The sequence below is a fragment of the Parambassis ranga genome, chromosome 7 (assembly GCF_900634625.1).
Source record: "Parambassis ranga chromosome 7, fParRan2.1, whole genome shotgun sequence".
NCBI lineage: Eukaryota > Metazoa > Chordata > Actinopteri > Ambassidae > Parambassis > Parambassis ranga.
In genome coordinates, this window is record NC_041028.1 from 20,120,446 (window position 1) to 20,137,679 (window position 17,234).

General features: G+C 40.9%; 1 protein-coding gene across 5 annotated transcripts in view; it reads left to right on the forward strand.

Annotated features, from left to right (window-relative positions):
* vps13d (vacuolar protein sorting 13 homolog D) overlaps positions 1-17,234 on the forward strand; it is a 46,528-nt gene that overhangs the window by 9,570 nt on the left and 19,724 nt on the right. For 4 of the 5 annotated variants that reach the window (XM_028410670.1, XM_028410671.1, XM_028410673.1 and 1 more), the window contains exons 16-39: positions 154-327; positions 942-1,072; positions 1,159-1,291; positions 1,395-3,668; positions 3,786-3,937; positions 4,520-5,572; positions 6,265-6,355; positions 6,461-6,587; positions 6,691-6,871; positions 7,004-7,228; positions 9,457-9,610; positions 9,732-9,951; positions 10,056-10,227; positions 10,524-10,639; positions 10,960-11,175; positions 11,267-11,565; positions 13,176-13,309; positions 13,612-13,767; positions 14,674-14,854; positions 15,035-15,109; positions 15,218-15,418; positions 15,670-15,759; positions 16,526-16,666; positions 16,745-16,870. In XM_028410670.1, coding sequence (XP_028266471.1) covers positions 154-327; positions 942-1,072; positions 1,159-1,291; positions 1,395-3,668; positions 3,786-3,937; positions 4,520-5,572; positions 6,265-6,355; positions 6,461-6,587; positions 6,691-6,871; positions 7,004-7,228; positions 9,457-9,610; positions 9,732-9,951; positions 10,056-10,227; positions 10,524-10,639; positions 10,960-11,175; positions 11,267-11,565; positions 13,176-13,309; positions 13,612-13,767; positions 14,674-14,854; positions 15,035-15,109; positions 15,218-15,418; positions 15,670-15,759; positions 16,526-16,666; positions 16,745-16,870 — 6,822 coding nt within the window. The remainder of the gene's footprint in view (positions 1-153; positions 328-941; positions 1,073-1,158; positions 1,292-1,394; positions 3,669-3,785; positions 3,938-4,519; positions 5,573-6,264; positions 6,356-6,460; positions 6,588-6,690; positions 6,872-7,003; positions 7,229-9,456; positions 9,611-9,731; positions 9,952-10,055; positions 10,228-10,523; positions 10,640-10,959; positions 11,176-11,266; positions 11,566-13,175; positions 13,310-13,611; positions 13,768-14,673; positions 14,855-15,034; positions 15,110-15,217; positions 15,419-15,669; positions 15,760-16,525; positions 16,667-16,744; positions 16,871-17,234) is intronic. The other variant, XM_028410672.1, reaches the window with a different exon arrangement.

A 17,234-nucleotide genomic window follows, 5' to 3' on the forward strand; every position in this document is an offset into this window, starting at 1 on the left:
AATGTGTATATGCTTGACTCTTGGAAGGCTCTGAAAGCTGTTAGAGTGTTCCTGTACAGTGTTGCTTAGGGACAATTTTTGGTGGCATGCTGCTGCTTTCACGGATAGCTCTGTCTTTTTTTATGTATTGTTTGTTTTGGTTGGTTTCTTTAGGTAGCAATGCAGAGATCTCCCCAGTGTTTGAGATGATTTATGAACGTAACCCTGTGAGGAGTACGTTTGAAAGAAGACTGGAAGTGAAGACAAGTCCATTAAACATAATCTACAATCCACAAGCAATAAAGAAAGTGACAGAGTTCTTCTATAAAGGAAGAGTTCACACCTCAGGTAAATACTAAAACGTACTGCGTCTTTTTGGTTTATATCCATTCAGTTACAGTAGTCAGATTATGATTGGTGGGATTAATCTTGATGTTTATTCGTTCATTCATTCCAAGGTAGGAATGTTGTATCAGAAATAGTTTTGTGGCATGTCTGTGATTACGGGAGTGAATAAACATCCAAGAGTGGTGATTCCATATTTTTTGCCAGGGGTTGCTTCCACAAACACATTTAGTAAAGATCTGTAATAAAGGCAATTCAGTGACACCTCGTACTGATTCATAACACATTTGAGCAGACTCTAATTTGGGCTAATCCCAGCGGTCAACATACTTTTGCCACTCACAGATATGTAATATTAGATAATTTTCTTGAATAAATTAATGGTAAAGTATAATATTTCCGTTTGTTTGAAAACATTGTCTTTGTCTATGTTCAGAAGGCTAAGGTTTTAGGTCATATTTATGCGGAATTGTTAAAACATTCTAAAGCACTGCTGTATGTAGGAAGTGTAGCTTTTCACATTACTCATTCATATTTCAAGTAGTTTCAAATCAAGTCATGTGTCTGTTACCCTGAATTCTAGCAGATTTTTGCAGTAATATTTCTTTGACATCTAGGATTTGGATATCAGTCAGAGCTGGAGTTAAGAGTTGCAGAGGCTGCCAGGAGGCAGTACAACAAGCTGAAGATGCAGACTAAGGCAGAGATCCGACAAACCATTGATCAGCTACTTGTAGGAGAGTTTATTGTAAGAGATTCACTGGTTCATTATATAAAGTAGGTGAAAGTTTAACGATTTCTCAGTACCACTTTGTACTTTTTTTCTTTCTTAAGGAAAACAGTAAACACTGGACTATGAAATTGGATATCTGCGCACCTCAGGTGATTTTCCCTGATGACTTCCAGTCTGGAGACCCAGTGCTTGTTGTAGTAGATTTGGGCAGAATTCTCTTGACAAACTCTCAAGGTAAAGCACTATCTTACAATATCAATACAACAAATACGACTTATTGAACCCTTACTCATCACTTCATTCCTGTGACCTCTGTATCTTATGATTTTATTTAAAGATGACACCAAGGCTAATTCAAAAGCTGCTCAGCCTGAAATGGAAGATATGAGTGATGATGAATACCAGACTCCACTTGCCACCCCACCGGAGTCTCCACCACCTGAACTCGACATGCCTTTGAAAGCAGAGATCAAAAGTCTTGAACTTCCCAGCCTCAGATCCCCAGAGAGTATGCAGGCCTACAGTAGAAGGCTGTATGAAAAATACTCATTGTCATTTAAGGACCTGCAGATAATGGTTGGTCGCTTTAAGGACAACTGGAAACATCTCCAGGAAAGTGAGGTAGGGCCTACACATGTGGTGGAGAAATTCAATGTGCTGCTGCAGCTTGAGCAGAGATTACGCTACACCTCTGACCCTCAACTCCCTGGAGCTGTGTTGTCAGGAACCCTACCAGACCTGAAAGTCCATATCAACTTTGAGAAGATGACTGCCCTTAGGAGTTGTCTAGCCAGGCTAAGCAGTCCCAGTGTGAGTGAAGGAAACAAAGAGAAAAATGTAGGTCCTGACTTAAGGTCTCCTGATCCTCTTACACTCCGTCATGAAAAAATCTTTCAGAGGGATGACAGTTCCTGGAAGCTGCAGGGCTCAGCCAAAAATCTGACACAGAGTGTGATGACGTTAGAGCAGCACACACGGGAAGTCCTAGTGGAATCTCGTTTACTGTTGGCTGAATTCAACATTAACTACATGCAGCTTGGTGTGGAGAGTGATGGTCGCTACATATCCGTCCTAAAAGTATTCGGAACAAATGCTCATTTTGTCAAGCGGCCTTATGATGCTGAAGTGTCCCTAACTGTCCATGGTCTTCTGTTGGTTGACACTTTACAGACCTATGGCTCAGACTTTGACCTACTTGTGGCTTCTCATAAGCATCTCAGCTTTGACATACCCACGGGTAGCCTCAAAGAGAGCCAACCATCGTCTCCTGCATCATCAGATGCCAGGTCTCCCGAGCATCCATGTAGCCATCATGAGTCATTTTCTGGTCTGCTCATGGATAGATTTTCCCCCTTTGGTTCCTTTCTCAAAGACCAGGAGGCCCTAATCAAGCTCGAATACCAGTTTGTGAGCTCAGACTGCCCCTCCATGAACCTGGACAGCTCCCTTCAGGTTACAAGTATGCAGGTCAATAACCTGGACATCATCCTTAACCCTGAGACTATGGTGGAGCTACTCAAGTTCCTCCAGAAGTCTTTTCCTAAAGAAGAAAGCATGGGGCCATCAGCAGTGGAACAAAATGCAGCTCAGCTGTACGGTGAAGGAGAGGATGGGACATATCAGGCCACCTATGACCAGAACAAAGAGCTAACTGTGGAGATCCACCGTCTTAACCTGCTTCTCCTTCGCACCGTGTCCACTGGCACTGTCCTGGGTGCTGAGAAGAAAGGGTTGAAAATTGCCACTGCCAGTATTACTGGTACCAAGGTCAATGTGTCTATGGGCAGCCGGCTGGACATCAATGGTTCACTAGGATCCATGCAGTTGGTGGACCTGACACAAGAGGGTGGCCGGAGCCAGTTTGTGGTCAGCATTGGCAGTGTTGAGGACAGCTCCTCTAAGCTTGAAGGCTTAACATTCCTTTCTGATACAACAGGGTCTTCATCAGAAGCTCTAAATTTCCATCTGCTGGAGAAATCTCAAGGGGAGTGTTCCTTGAAACTTGAAATGGCGTCCTTGCACTACAACCACTCAGCCAAGTTTCTGAAGGAGCTTAGTCTGTCTGCCAATGAAGTAGAAGACAATTTCCGCTCCATGCTGAAGAGTGCAGCCAGCAAAGTGTCAACAGTCCTGGCAACCAAAACAGCGGAGTACAGCGGCATGGTGTCACTCTTTGAGACTCCCTCACGAAGGTCTCGAACTTTGAGTCAGAGCTGGCCTTATCAATTTGAAGATGAGGAGGATGTTCCCATGGAGGAACCTGAATCCACCTTGGACACATTCTTGGTAAAGCTGACCCTTAACGTCAGCATTGAATCACCAGTTGTGTCCATTCCCCGAAAACCTGGCCATCCTGAACTACTCGTTGGTCATCTGGGAAGCATCACCATACAGAATTTTGTCACTGGGCAAGACTCTGAAGCGGAGAAGTTGCAGGTGTTGGTGAAGGATATACGGCTTTATTCTCTCAATATGAGCCATTTGGTTTTGAAGAGGACAACCAGAGGCGATAACTCCAGCAGCATGTCACCATCCCGCAATGGAAGCATCAATCAGGATGAACCTCAGTTTACACGTCATGACTTTTTTGAATATCTTAGCCGTGGAAAAGGTGAGTGATACAATCTTTTCAATTTAATGTACTGTAAATGTTGATAGTTTGCAGTCTGTTCTGCAGCATAGTATGTCAATAACAAGCCAAACTCACAGAATGTCTTTTCTTCTTCAGCCTTCCATATACTGAAAGACACAACCATGCAGTTCACTTTGGAGAAGGTTCCCATTGACGAGGACACCCAGTTTACCTTCCTCACCACAGAGGAGCCCTGCAGGAGCACAGGGCTGCTGCGAATTGAGGGCAAATTTGTCAACCCTGTTCGGGTATATTACCATATTTTCTAAACCTGAGCAAGTTTCTGTGTCATACAAGAATGGCTGCAATCTACACATTCAACATAGATGACGGGATAGTCTGTGTGGCAACTAAAGACCACACATAAAAACTAGGTGGCTGCACACAATATGTCTCTTAACCATAGCCTGTCAGTAAGGATGGAGGAGTGTGAGATTTTTCTTTCTTAAAAGCTGCTTTTAGTTTGTGTGGGAGCCTTTGGCTCATTTTAGCAGCGCCTGAGCCGACCTTACTCGTGGCCAATCCAAACCAAATACCTGGACATGTTACTTTGAAGGCCTGTGGCAATTGACTCACTTTCACAGCTTACTGTAAGTGGCCATATATAGGGCAGTTTAGCATTACTTTGCATTGCAGAAGTTGCTGCTTGGTGACAAATTCACACAAAGCTGATGTTTGTAAACTGCGCATGCCTATTATTGTGTACATATCATTTATAAAAATCATCACCCTCACATATTGCCAACATGGCTGCTTGCACAGAAGTCGAACATTTGAATTTGTCATTACAGACTACTAATTGTATGGATGTTTGACTGTCCTTTTGATAGGTGTTCCTGTGCAAGCCTGTGTATGAACAAGTCCTCCAGACATTGGATAATTTGTCCTTGATTGAAGAGCAGCGTGTCACACCCAGCGAGCCACCTACACCGCCCCCGCCAACTCCCTCGTCCAGCCGACCTCATCGCTTTCCTGACCTCCAGGGAGGGCTGTTTGTGAGGGACCCCCCACATATCAACTTCTCCCACTCCTCACTGTCCTCTCCTTTGCCTCTGCAGTCCCACAAACCTGTGATTTGCTCTCCTTGCTTCACTCAGCTAAAAGTCAACTTACACGTGGCAGAACTGCAGGTTCAGCTTAGTGCTGACCTAACCCAGGGCTCCCAAGGCTTAGTCAGTTTGCGCTTCCAAGATTTGGAGGGAGAAATAACCAAAGATCATCCTCACTTGCTGGCAGTCCAGCTGGCTCTGCGCTCACTGCTAATGGAGGACCTCTTGGAGCAGAACCCTCAGTCTAAGTATAAACACCTGATGGTGTCTCGTGGAGCACCAAAGCCTTCCACTTTCACCCCTAAGGAGTACCTTTCTCAAAGTTGTCCATCAGCATGTAATGCTCTGTACCCTGACATGCCTCGGTCATTACCTGCCCACATGGAAGAGGCCCAGAATGTCTTCCAGCTCTACCAGAGGCATCCAAGTACCCCTTCATCCAGCAGTCGCAAATCCAAGAGAGACCCAGACTGTCCCAGTACCCCACCTCCTTCTCCAACCCACCACACACCATCATCTCTGCCACCACCAGGCTTTGATGACTCATTAGTTCACATAAATGTGCTGCTAGTTGACCAGAACCACCCTGAGTTTAAAACACGCTATGGTAGTGTGAGTCGAAGCGTGGATGTCGACTTTAACTGCCTGGATGTTTTGATCACACTACAGACCTGGGTGGTTATTCTGGACTTCTTTGGTATTGGCTCCACAGCCAATAATCATGCAGTGAAGGTGCCTGTTTCACCCCAACATGTGCCAGGACATCCTCTATATGAGGCAGGTATAGGAGAGGATGAGACAACTGAGCCCGTCAACACCAAAGTGGATCTGAAGGTAGATCACATGGCCTGTTGTCTGTAGTTGAATAATAATTAAATGTTTTTTTTTTCTTGTATTCATTGTCAACATTGTAGGAACAAATGTTAAGGATGCTTTATGAAAAGTGTGTAAACTGCAATATATTAACAACTCGGTCCTTTGAGGATGAATTGCTGATCCCAAATTTTTCAGATCTTTCACATACCACAAAATTTATTTATAGAGTTATATATAACATCAATATTCATGATCACCCACAAAACAAAAGTAAGGGACAAGTCAGGTTGTGTTTGTTTTCTTTTTGTTCTTGCAAGATGAGTTGGAGCTAACAAATGCTGAACACTTTTTATGAACACGCTGTAGTGCAGATTATAGTCACACAGTGTCTTGATCTGTTGATCTTCAACAGCTAAAAGTGTGTATAAGGAAATGCTGTTCTACCAAGTGGGCAAATTTGAGATGTGAAATCACATTCACGTCTTTCATTGGAATCCGTAATATTAATATTTAGTCAGACAATAGTTGAACCTGTTGCTGCTTTATTTGACAGCAACATCATCTGTTATCTTATTATTGGTGTATAATTGGCAGATTATTTTTGGATGCTAATACATGGTGTCTCATTTTAACTTAATGTACTTTAAAACTTAGGTAGCAGTTGTGTAGTGAACACTCTGTGTCTAAACCTGTCTGTGTTTTTATTTTAGGTCCATTCTTTGACTCTTATACTCAACAAAAAAGTCACTGAGCTTGCCAGAGCTAGTGTGTCCAAATTATCTGCTCACCTGGAAATGTTGGGTGTGTATGAAATACTTGTTGGGAGAAAACAACGTAATTTCCTTCCGTATATATGTTTAATGTTCTTACTGTTTGTATGCTTAATGTTTTTGTTTGATGTTTCAGATGGTGACCTGGCTTTACAAGGCAGTTTAGGAAGTTTGTCCCTGAGTGACCTGACCCCGCATGGTGACCTCTACAGAGAGCGTTTTACCACTCATGGAGAGGAGGCCCTTAGTTTCAACGTTATCAAGTATATATCTTAAACATTACTCTGCACAGTACACAAGGACTTGGCAAAGTTGTCTAACTTTGTCTAACTTTGTCTAACTCTACTTGCATTGCTGTCTGTTCAGGTATGGCCAGCCGGATCCTAAGCTGGAGCGGAAATGTGACATCAAGGTGTCTTTGCAGATGGCCTCTGTGCAGTATGTCCACACACAGCGCTTCCAAGCCGAGGTAGTGGCCTTCATCCAACACTTCACCCAGCTACAGGATGTGCTCGGCAGGCAGAGGGCTGCCATGGAGGGCCAGGCTGTGAGTGCTCCTTGCTTGAACTATACAGCATGATGACCTAAACCCTTGCCATGAAATTATTTAAGATTTGTGTCATGGTGGATGATGTAGATACTGTCCATTCTTGTCTCTCTGTCTTTTCTCTGCCTATAGGTGAGGGATTACCCTCAGCGAGCATCCAGGATTCTGCTGGATATCGAGGCCGGTGCTCCGGTTATTCTTATCCCAGAGAGCTCACGGTCACCAAGGGTCATTGTGGCCAACCTGGGTCAGCTGAGGGTTCAAAACCACTTCCTGCCAGCTGGGGCTCATGGGACCTTTTCTCTCCGAGACAAGGTAGAGAAACTCACCATGGCACATGCCTTTTTTCCTTCTCTGGTAAGTCCCCTGTTTCTTCAAACACTCATGCAATGCTCCCACCATCCTCAAATTTCACTATATTAATTTCTATATTTAATGGTGTTACTACGGAAGCGCCGAACTGCCACAGTAGAAAAAAAAATTTAATCACTATCTCGTTATAACGTCAAATGCTATCACGTTATAACGACATATTATCTCGTTATAATGACATATTATCTCGTTATAACGTCAAACCGTATCTTGTTATAACGTAAACCCTTATCTCGTTATAACGATCACGTTATAACGAGATAAGGGTTTACGTTATAACGAGATACGGTTTGACGTTATAACGAGAAGGAAGGCGAAGGTGATGCAGTACCCATCGAGCCTCTGTGTCCTTCCAGCTGATCGATGAGAAATGAAGCTACCTCCAGAGGGTCGGTCTCATTCTTTCTTCTGAACAGTCCCATGCATTTTAAAAACCTTCTGAGTGTCCGCATACTGATCACAGTATCGTCCACTGTGCGCAGTAAGGACAGAATCTCCCCATGGCTTAATCCAAGCATGAAATAGAACTTAATTAAATCTTGTAAATGTGTCATTTTCCGATGTGAGCAGCAAACCGGTTAGGTTAGGCTACTTATAAACAGTTCATTTTTTATTACAGCAATAAAATGTATCTCGTTATAACGAGATAATATCACGTTATAACGAGATAATATGTTGTTATAACGAGATAGCATTTGACGTTATAACGAGATAGTGATTTTTTTTTTTTTTCTACTGTGGCAGTTCAGCGCTTCAGTATGTTACTCAACTTTTCACCAAATTTATATTATTTGGCCATGATTAATATTGTCCTCTAACTAAAAACGTTCAATGAATGCAGCATTGCATGATGTTGTGTTCAATTGTGTGTTTTAGTAACCAAAGTCAACCTTGCTCTGATCAGAGCCCACTTAACATACAAGTTGTGTCAAGTTGTTATCCACTAGTACTATTAGAGTATAAATATCCTGTCTTAATAGTTTTCATATGCATCCTGTTTTTTTGTGTGTTTTTGTATAAAGAATTTTATACTGCATGCATTATCATACAAGGATCCATCCCACTACAAGGTACAATGGCGTGCTCTTTCTTTGGTGTGGAAAAAGATTGTTGTGGTTTTACCTTCCACTTTTCATTTAGCACACTTTACATAACCACAAAACTGTCCAATTCAGATGATAACTTAAAAGGCACTGTTACCTGTAGTTTTATTCTGTATTACATCAGTTAGGTTTGGATTTGGGTTTGGTGTTTTCCCGTTTAAAGTTGGTGATGTAATGGGCTGAAATTTCAGACAGTGACAATGTGTCGCACATAATAAAAGTTAATCAAAATAGAATAAAAATTATTGAAAACATTTAAAAATTGTACAAGACAACTTGAATAGGACATGCTACTTTTGCACAGGCCTATTCACTTGTGTTATTGTGTGGGCATTTTATTGGTTTCAATTTTACACACACAGTCTTTATTAATTGGCTTGTTGCAAAAATCAAAATTACCAGTATACGCCATCTTCTACCCTCTTTTATTGTGTGTGTGTGGTATGATTTGTTTTTTTAGAATGAAATGTATTATTGGTGAGACATTGTACTTGGCAGATATTGGCCTTAACATGAAATATCAACATAGGCTGATAAGATGACTGGCATCACTTGTAGAGTTTGACAATGTTTAGTTTATTTACAGTTGAAACCAGAAGTTTACATACACTGTATAAAAACTTTTCCTGTTTTAGGGGATATGAGATTACCAAAATTATTTCCATTTGCTGAATACCAGAATAATGCAAAAATGATTTTTAGGCATTTTTATTATTTTCTTCTAAATTTATGACTTTCAATAAAATACTACAAACATCGTCTAAAATTCTCTGTCTCATTCTGGGATTTAGCAAATGGAAATAATTTTTGTAATCCTAAAATCACCTAAAACAGGAAAAGTTTAATCTGGTTTAATGTCAGAAAGTGAGAAAAATATCGTGTGTCTTTTATACAGTGTATGTAAACTTCTGGTTTCAACTGTAGCTCACATTGAGAATGTCTTTGTTATTTTCTGGCCTAGGTAACAAAATTATGTCATTGACTTTTTTTTAATAATTTCAGTAGTGCCTTGATTTGGTAATGGTAAATAATACTGTGCTTTTGTTATGTGTGATGATCATAAGTGTAACCTAACTGTATGTCTCTTCTCTGCCCGTTCTTTTGAAAAAGGAGCGCGTCCGGAATGCTGCAGAGAAGATTGGTGACCACGAGAAGCCTCAAATGTCTTCCTGCAGCACCTCCTCATCCTCAGTGTCAACACCAAGCAGACCACAGGTCTTAGACATAGGGAGGACCTCAGAGGACAGTGGCTCTTATGGCCAAGGTTAGCATTGTTGTATAATTTTTGTTCGCACTGTTTGCTGCAAGTTCATTTCCTTTGCTGGGTCTTGTCAGTTCCAGAAAAAACTGTACATAAATATAATGAAATCTTTATTTCCTCTTAGAGGACCATGTGTGTCTGTTAGACTGCATTGCCCTGGACCTGCAGGAGATGGATATCTTTGCAGCAGAGCGTCTCCCCTGTCAGCCCTGGGATATTGGTGGTAAACTTCCCGAATCTTCCTCAGACCTTATTTTTCCCTCATACTGTGTCCGTCGCACTGGAAACAACCTGCTGAAAGACTGCTGCCGCTTCAAGCTTAAAGTGGAGCGCAACCTGGATAAGTATGCCCTGCTTTTAAATCAAGATAAGCTTGCAAATCTCTTGTCTGTGGCAACATAAATAATAAGGATGGATCGAACTTACAACCTATACTTGATATTATCAGGGAACTGAGCCATGCAGTACCTGACATGTCCATCCATGGCAGCCTGTCATCTGTGCACTGCTCTCTGGACACGGAGCATTATCAGTTGATCAGAGAGCTGCTGGAGAACAACCTGGGAGAGCCTGTTGAAGAGTTCCTGCGGCCCTACAACCTGCAGGATCCCAGCACCTATGTGAGAGAGTACATATTTACTACATAACGTATTATCTAGAGACAATTCTCCTCATTGTCTGGAATTGCTCCTTTGGATGCTTAATTAAAGTATATGAAGAAAGAACTATAATTATATTTTGTCTCTTTTGCCAGCCACTGCCATCCACTAGTTTTTAAGCCTGTAAGCTGATTTTACAGCTTTCTGTAGTAAACTGACATTTGTATGGTATTATATAACGTTTTACATATTTTGTTGTTGTTTTCAAATAGCATCCTATTTGTTCTAGTGTACAGACTGATGTTCTGTCTCTCTAGACGGTGTTAAGTGGAGATGTCTACACCAACTTCTCATTTCTGGTGGACATGATGGATGTCAGTCTGGAGCTCCTGGACAGCCCAAAACCCAATAAAGACAAACGTTCATTAGCAAGGTGAGCGGTTACAAGACTTAAAAACAACATAGATCAATATTTTGTTAGTTCTGTCAGAAAATACATTAAAAAAAACAAACAAAACAAATGAAGCACTGTGAAGAAATTGACTAATTTCACAATAACCAATGATCAGAAAATGCAATCAGAAAAATACTTTTGAGGATTAAGCAGTTATTGGCATTTAAGGTTAATGCACAGAAAAGCTATATGCACAACATAAAACAAACAGTTGGTCTGTCTAGACAAGTATTGAATGGTGTTTCTCTAGTGACATTAGAAAGATGCTTATCTTTTTATTATTTTTATTGTTTGCAAAGATTTGACTTCATGAAATCCAAGCTGCTGTTTGAAAGTTTCTCCAATGGATCCAAGTCTATCAATCTGGTGTCTCACTCCCTGCTGGCATATGACACGCGGTACACAAATAGTGCTGGTGAAGCTTATGGGGAAAGGTGCAATGTATTTGACTGCATTCTTCAGCCCTCTAAAACGGGCACTAATCGGGCTTCTCTGCAACTGGAACTGCATTACAGGTAACACTAAAAATGCTCATGGGACATTTATAATCGAGATGGAGATTCAAGAGCTGGTCACACAAACAAGGTGATTTCTACTTTTCTGCAGATCCACACGTGATTCCTCCTGCTTCACAGTGGTCCTCAACAACCTAAGGGTCTTTCTCATCTTCGATTGGCTCCAGCTGGTGCAAGATTTCCTGCAAATGCCAGCTGAGAAGGCATCAAGTAGTGCTGAGAGTCGTAAGCGCTGGCCCAGTAACACAAGTACTGACTCAGGAGCGAGTGCCACAACCAGCACCACAATGGCTGTTATGCCAAAGACGGTCAAGAGTGGAGTGATCACCAAGAGGTCCACAGTGCCCGTCACCCAGGACCGTTGTCTGGAGGTTAAGATCAATGTCACAGGTCAGAGAGCGTTATTAGAGGTTATTAGTAGTGTTTGTACTTGTGTGGGAAACTGAGCAGCAAAATATTTGGTGTCAGTTGATACCAAGTATGCTAGTATTTTTGAATTTAAGTTTTAATGAAAATTAGAGCCTGATTCATTTATTGGTTTGCACATGTTGGCTGATATGGTCAGATCTTTTTTTTTATTTTGTGACAGAACAATTTCAAATAAAGGTGCTTGGGGTAATTTAGAAATGCTGTTGCCCACAGTTGGAGCAGCTCCTACATTGTTAACAACAGGGGTTCGCAAACTTTTCAGACTGTGACCCATAAAAACGGCGTTAGAGACACTGAGACTGAGAAGGTTAAGTGAGCACAGCATGCAGAGCAGGACAAAACGGCCACTCAGAGATCATACTCCGCATTAAGCCAAAATCTGTATTTATTCTTTATGTATGTCAGAGCTGAAAAAGTCTTTTCATATAAATACGTAGAACCAACTGGCATCACATGCTTTCATGTCAGTCTCCAAAACACCAGAAAAGTCTCCAAGAGGACCCTCTTAGTGAGAAAGTCGCCAAATTAGCAACACTGCAATGCTGTACATTGATGTGTGATTGACACTGTTCATCTGCTGTAATCAGGGGGCAAAACATTCTAAATTATAGTATAATAAAGTAAGATACAATACAATTTATTATTAAAAAATAAAAATAAAAAATAAAAAAATAAAATTTCATTTTTTAATGACATCATGAAATCATCTCACGACCCGCTGTCAGGGTCAGCCCCCACTTTGGGAAACCCTGGTTTATAAGACTTTCAACATGCCTGCACTACATGTAGCATTGTAGTTTGGGAAATATCTTGTTTTAAACTCACCAATTTTTTTCTTAATTTTTTTATTGCAGATTTTTTAGTTAGAGCTATAGTTTGTCAGTGTGTACACAGTATCTAGGTAGTATAAATATAATATAGTATACAATTGGCTGATATATAATATCTAAATGATTTTCACAAAAAAGTTTTTTGATTCAGTATCAGTTGTATGAATTACATATTTTTTGCACCTGGCTAGTGGATCTGCCTGCTCTGTTATGAATTGGAGAATTAATATAAGTAATCAAATTTTTAGTGTAGAATTGAGGGAGTTTGTCTCCTCACATGACCAGTGCTGAGCTGTTAGGAGCAAACGGTGACTCTGATACCAGTTTCTGACATTTCAAAGACCTCCACGCTGCAGACATACCTGTCCTTCCTTTTATGCTCACTGACATGATGATGTCATTTCTTAAGCACACATGGCATATGGTGAGTATTAGAGAGTCACAGTGAGCCAGTTCACCTGTCTGTTGGTTTTCACTTTGGGCCTGTGCTGATATTTATTCTTAAAGCCAATTTCTGCTGTTTATCATCTGTAATCGGTCAGGTTCAAGGTAATATAAAAATGTCATTTTACCTGTGTAAAAGAAAGTACTGGCGTCAGTTTCTTCTTGATTCCTCTATGGACCTGTTAGAAGTGTTTCAGTTCCTTATTGAAATCTCTAGATATGAACCTATTTTATATTTTATATTATGTTTTTTTTGTTGTTGTTTTTTTCTATAAATGGCACATATGTGGTCTACAGGTACAGAGTTTGTGGTTGTGGAGGACTCATCTTGTCTGGATACCAGTGCCATCATTCTAAAAGGCACCACTGTTCTGACCTACAAACCTCGTCTGCTGGACAGACCCTTCTCTGGTAGCCTTGCTGGAATAGAGGTGACATCTCTCGCTAGTTCTTCTTCAACTCTGTTTTAAGGATTCTTTTAATCAGATCGATTGTCTTGATTATTATTATTACTATTATTACTAGAGACATTTGAGCTGACATGTATGTACATTGATTGTTACTATTATTGTACATTGTACTAAATGTACTTTTATTGCCAATACTACTGACTACTCACTAAGGGGCTTTACAACCTAATTGTGTTCCAGGTGTTCTCAATAATTGATACTCAATGAATATTAAGGACATTCATTTTATTAGCTTTGTTTCTGAAGTACCTTGTCACCCCCAGGTGTTCTCATGTCGGCTGGGCAGCGAGCAGGAAACAGCACTGTCCATCATTGACCCAGTCAATGTTCAGGTGGAGCTGTGTGGGAGCCCTACATACCAAAGCAGCTCAGGTCTACTGGATGCCTTTAATGTGGAGGATATCCCACCACTTTTGGAGGTCAGTAAAATAAACAATAACCTCAGCACGATTGTGGTTAGCAGTGGTGGCTCGTGGCAAGGAGGTTCTGCCAGTAAAATATTTGTTATTCTATTTACTGGTAACTTCAGCAATTTGTGCTCATACTGTGCTGTACATAGCTCTTAACAACTTAGCTCTTTTCTCTGATTTACCAAAGCAAAATTATGTAAGGCAACTGTGTTATACAGGGGGCTATTTTGTGGACCGAAGTGATTGCCCCTGTTATTGTTGATGAAAACTGGACAAACTAGTCAAGAGGGCTAGGTCTGTCCTGGGCCGACCCCTGGACTCAGTGGACTCTGTAAGTGACAGGAGGATGTTGGAAAAGCTGTCAAGCATCCAAAACAACCCCTCTCACCCTCTGCGTGAGGCAGTGGGGATCTTGAGTAGCTCGCTTAGCCGCAGACTGCTGCACCCTCAGTGCAGAAAGGAATGCTACTGGTCCTTTGTCCCAACAGTAGTGAGACTGTACAACAACAGTGTCACGTAGGACTACCACCTGCATTTCAAATTTCTCTGTACTACTGTATTTTGTAGTAGTATTTATGACACTAATGCTAAAATAACAAAAGAAATATAGTACAGTTCCTCTTGTGCAATATAACCAGTATAATACTCCCATTGGAGTTATTAGTTTTTGTTTTATTTTATGATATTCATGATGTAGGATGCAAGTAATCCACTGTGCATACCTCAGCTGTATATCTTATGGTTATTCTTATTTCTTTTTTCATTCTATTTTATTATTTTTATTTTTAATTCTAGATCATTTGTTAATTATCTGTTTCTAGTTTTTATGGACACTGTCTTACTATTTGTTCTGCTGCTGTTATGACTCAATTTTCCTCCAGGGATCAATAAAGTCTTATCTTATCTTTTTGACAGATTCAGTTTCCTGCTCTGGATATCCGCCTGTCCTACAATGACATCCAGCTCTTCTTGGCCATTGCCAGGTCTTTTCCTACTGCTGCTGCTTCAGTGCCTTCTGACAATATCACTGCACCCACCAATACAGCCACCACAACGCCCAAAGACAGCTTCAGACAGAAGACTGAGAGCCTTATAGGTATGTAGACAGCAGGATACAGTAATTATTTAATGCTCCCAGTGCTTTCTAAGATTTTTTTTTATCTCAGGAAAGAACATTTCATTTGTTGCTTTATATTTTTTGCCTACTGTTTGACATGTACTTTAAGTAATAACCAAATAAAAAGCTGCTTATTAACTTGCATTTTGTTTCTAACAGAGGGCCAACTGATGCGTTTACAAGACCTTGGCTTCAGGAAAGAGGATTGCAAAAGAGCCCTGATCCACTGTAAAGGTGTGACCTGTACCACTATTCTCCAAACCTGGGTGATCTAACATGTAGCACTTTTTTGACCATCAGTTAGTGAAAGCCTGTTTAATTATCAAATAATTTGTTCTCAAGGCCAACTGGACCAAGCTGCCACGTGGCTGCTGGAAAATGCTGAGAACATGGCAGGACGTCCCAGAGCCAGGGCTGACTCCAGCACCAGCAGCCACTCAGCACCTCTGTCAGGGGTAGAGGTGAAGGCTGAAAGTATCTGCATCTGTTTCATCGATGACTGCCAGGATTGTGACATACCTCTGGCTGAGCTCACATTCTCCAGTGAGTTTTGTGTCTGATCCGATATAAGATTAAAGCAAACTGGCAGCTGAGGGTGAAATTGAGATGAAAGACACCCTTTATGTGACATAATCTTGTGGCACATATTGCAGCATATAATAGCATTGTTCCAATTGGATTCATGTTATATGAAATATATGCATATTACCAAAGACATAAAAAAATTGTGACATAGCAGCAGCACTGTATTTCTCAGCCTGGTTACAATATGCATGTGACTGTTATCATTGCAGGGCTTTATATGCTGCAGCGCATTGGTTCCACCCAGGAAGGCAATGCCAGCTTCACTCTGTCGGGAGACTACTACAACAGAGAGCTGTCAGGTAATAGGATTTACTCATGGTATTAGAACCTGTATTTGATGTTTACATAATTCAGTCATGTTCAGAAGTTAATACCACCTGTTATGCTTCAATTTTGTTTATGTAAAAACATAATAAAATCATTTAATAGTAGTATTGGGCAAATGCAATTTCAGACCAACACAACAACTTTTTCACTGTGCCATTGTTTATTTAGCAAAAATTAGGCCAAAAAAGTGTTCAATACAAAGCATGCACACACATTTCAAAAGCTTGTAGATCCACCTTTAGCAGCAGTAACTTGATTGATTATTCAATGCAGTTTTATTTGTAGAGCACAGAAATGATCTCAAAGCGCTTCACAGAGACCCAGAGCCTGAACCCCCTTAAGGGCAACAGTGGCAAGAAAACTCCCTTTTAACAGGACGAAACCTTGAGCAGGACCCGACCATAAGGGAGAACCTTCCTGCTGACAGTCGGCCAGCTGAATAAATGATGGCGCACTGAAAAAAAGTCTATTTTTTTTTGCTACTAACTTTGAAAAATGACTGTATATTCTGCACAGTTAAGTTGGTCTATCTGACCATGGTGCCCTAAAAAATATTTCTGTTCATGGAAAGTGTATTAAAATAGTATGCACATCAGTTTTCTTAGTTTCAGGCTGCTACATAATAATTATTGTTTGCTTGTTTCATTAATAGGATTAGATTACTGGACAAACGCCTGGATTTGAATGTCAATACAGTACCTGAACAGTTCTCAAATTGTGTGTGTTTGTGTTATTAAGGCTGGGAGCCCTTCATTGAGCCTTGGCCCTGCATCCTTACTTGGCAGCAGCAAGCTGCAGGCCGTCTCCACCCACCACGTCTCAAGATGGGGATCCAGGCCAAGCAAAGGCTAGACATCAACATCACGTCTGTCTTGCTGGGTAAGGGCCTTTTACCTTTTAGGATCCATTTAATCTGTAGTGATAATTCATTTTGAGCATGTTTTATGGCCTTTTCAGAACAATACAACACTACCAAGAGCTCCTGGATAGCTGACTACTGTGATAAGGAGGAGCAGACAACCCAGTCTTCAGTCCCTCTGCCCTGGATAGGTTCCTCAGTTGACCCACCTAGCCTTGGACAGAGTGAGTCCCAGTAGTACATGTGACTGACCCAAATGTGTTTTTTAAAAATGTCAGTGCTGGTGAAGTTTAAGCAAAGAAGCAATCTTTGCTCAGTTGTATGCATATCTACCAACTTGAATGATTACTGTTTAAATATTGGGAGGAACTTTGCTGATGAGCAGCTTTTTATCGCTTTTAAATAATCAGATGGTCACAGGTAAAAGGATACTGTGATATCACACCAACCCCAATCTGTTAAAAGTGTTCATCTAAACCAGGGGTCGACAACCTTCAGCATTAAAAGAGCCATTTGGGCCGGTTTCCCACTCTGAGCCACAACCCCCTAACTACTAATCTACACCTATTTGACCACTAAATTACCTGT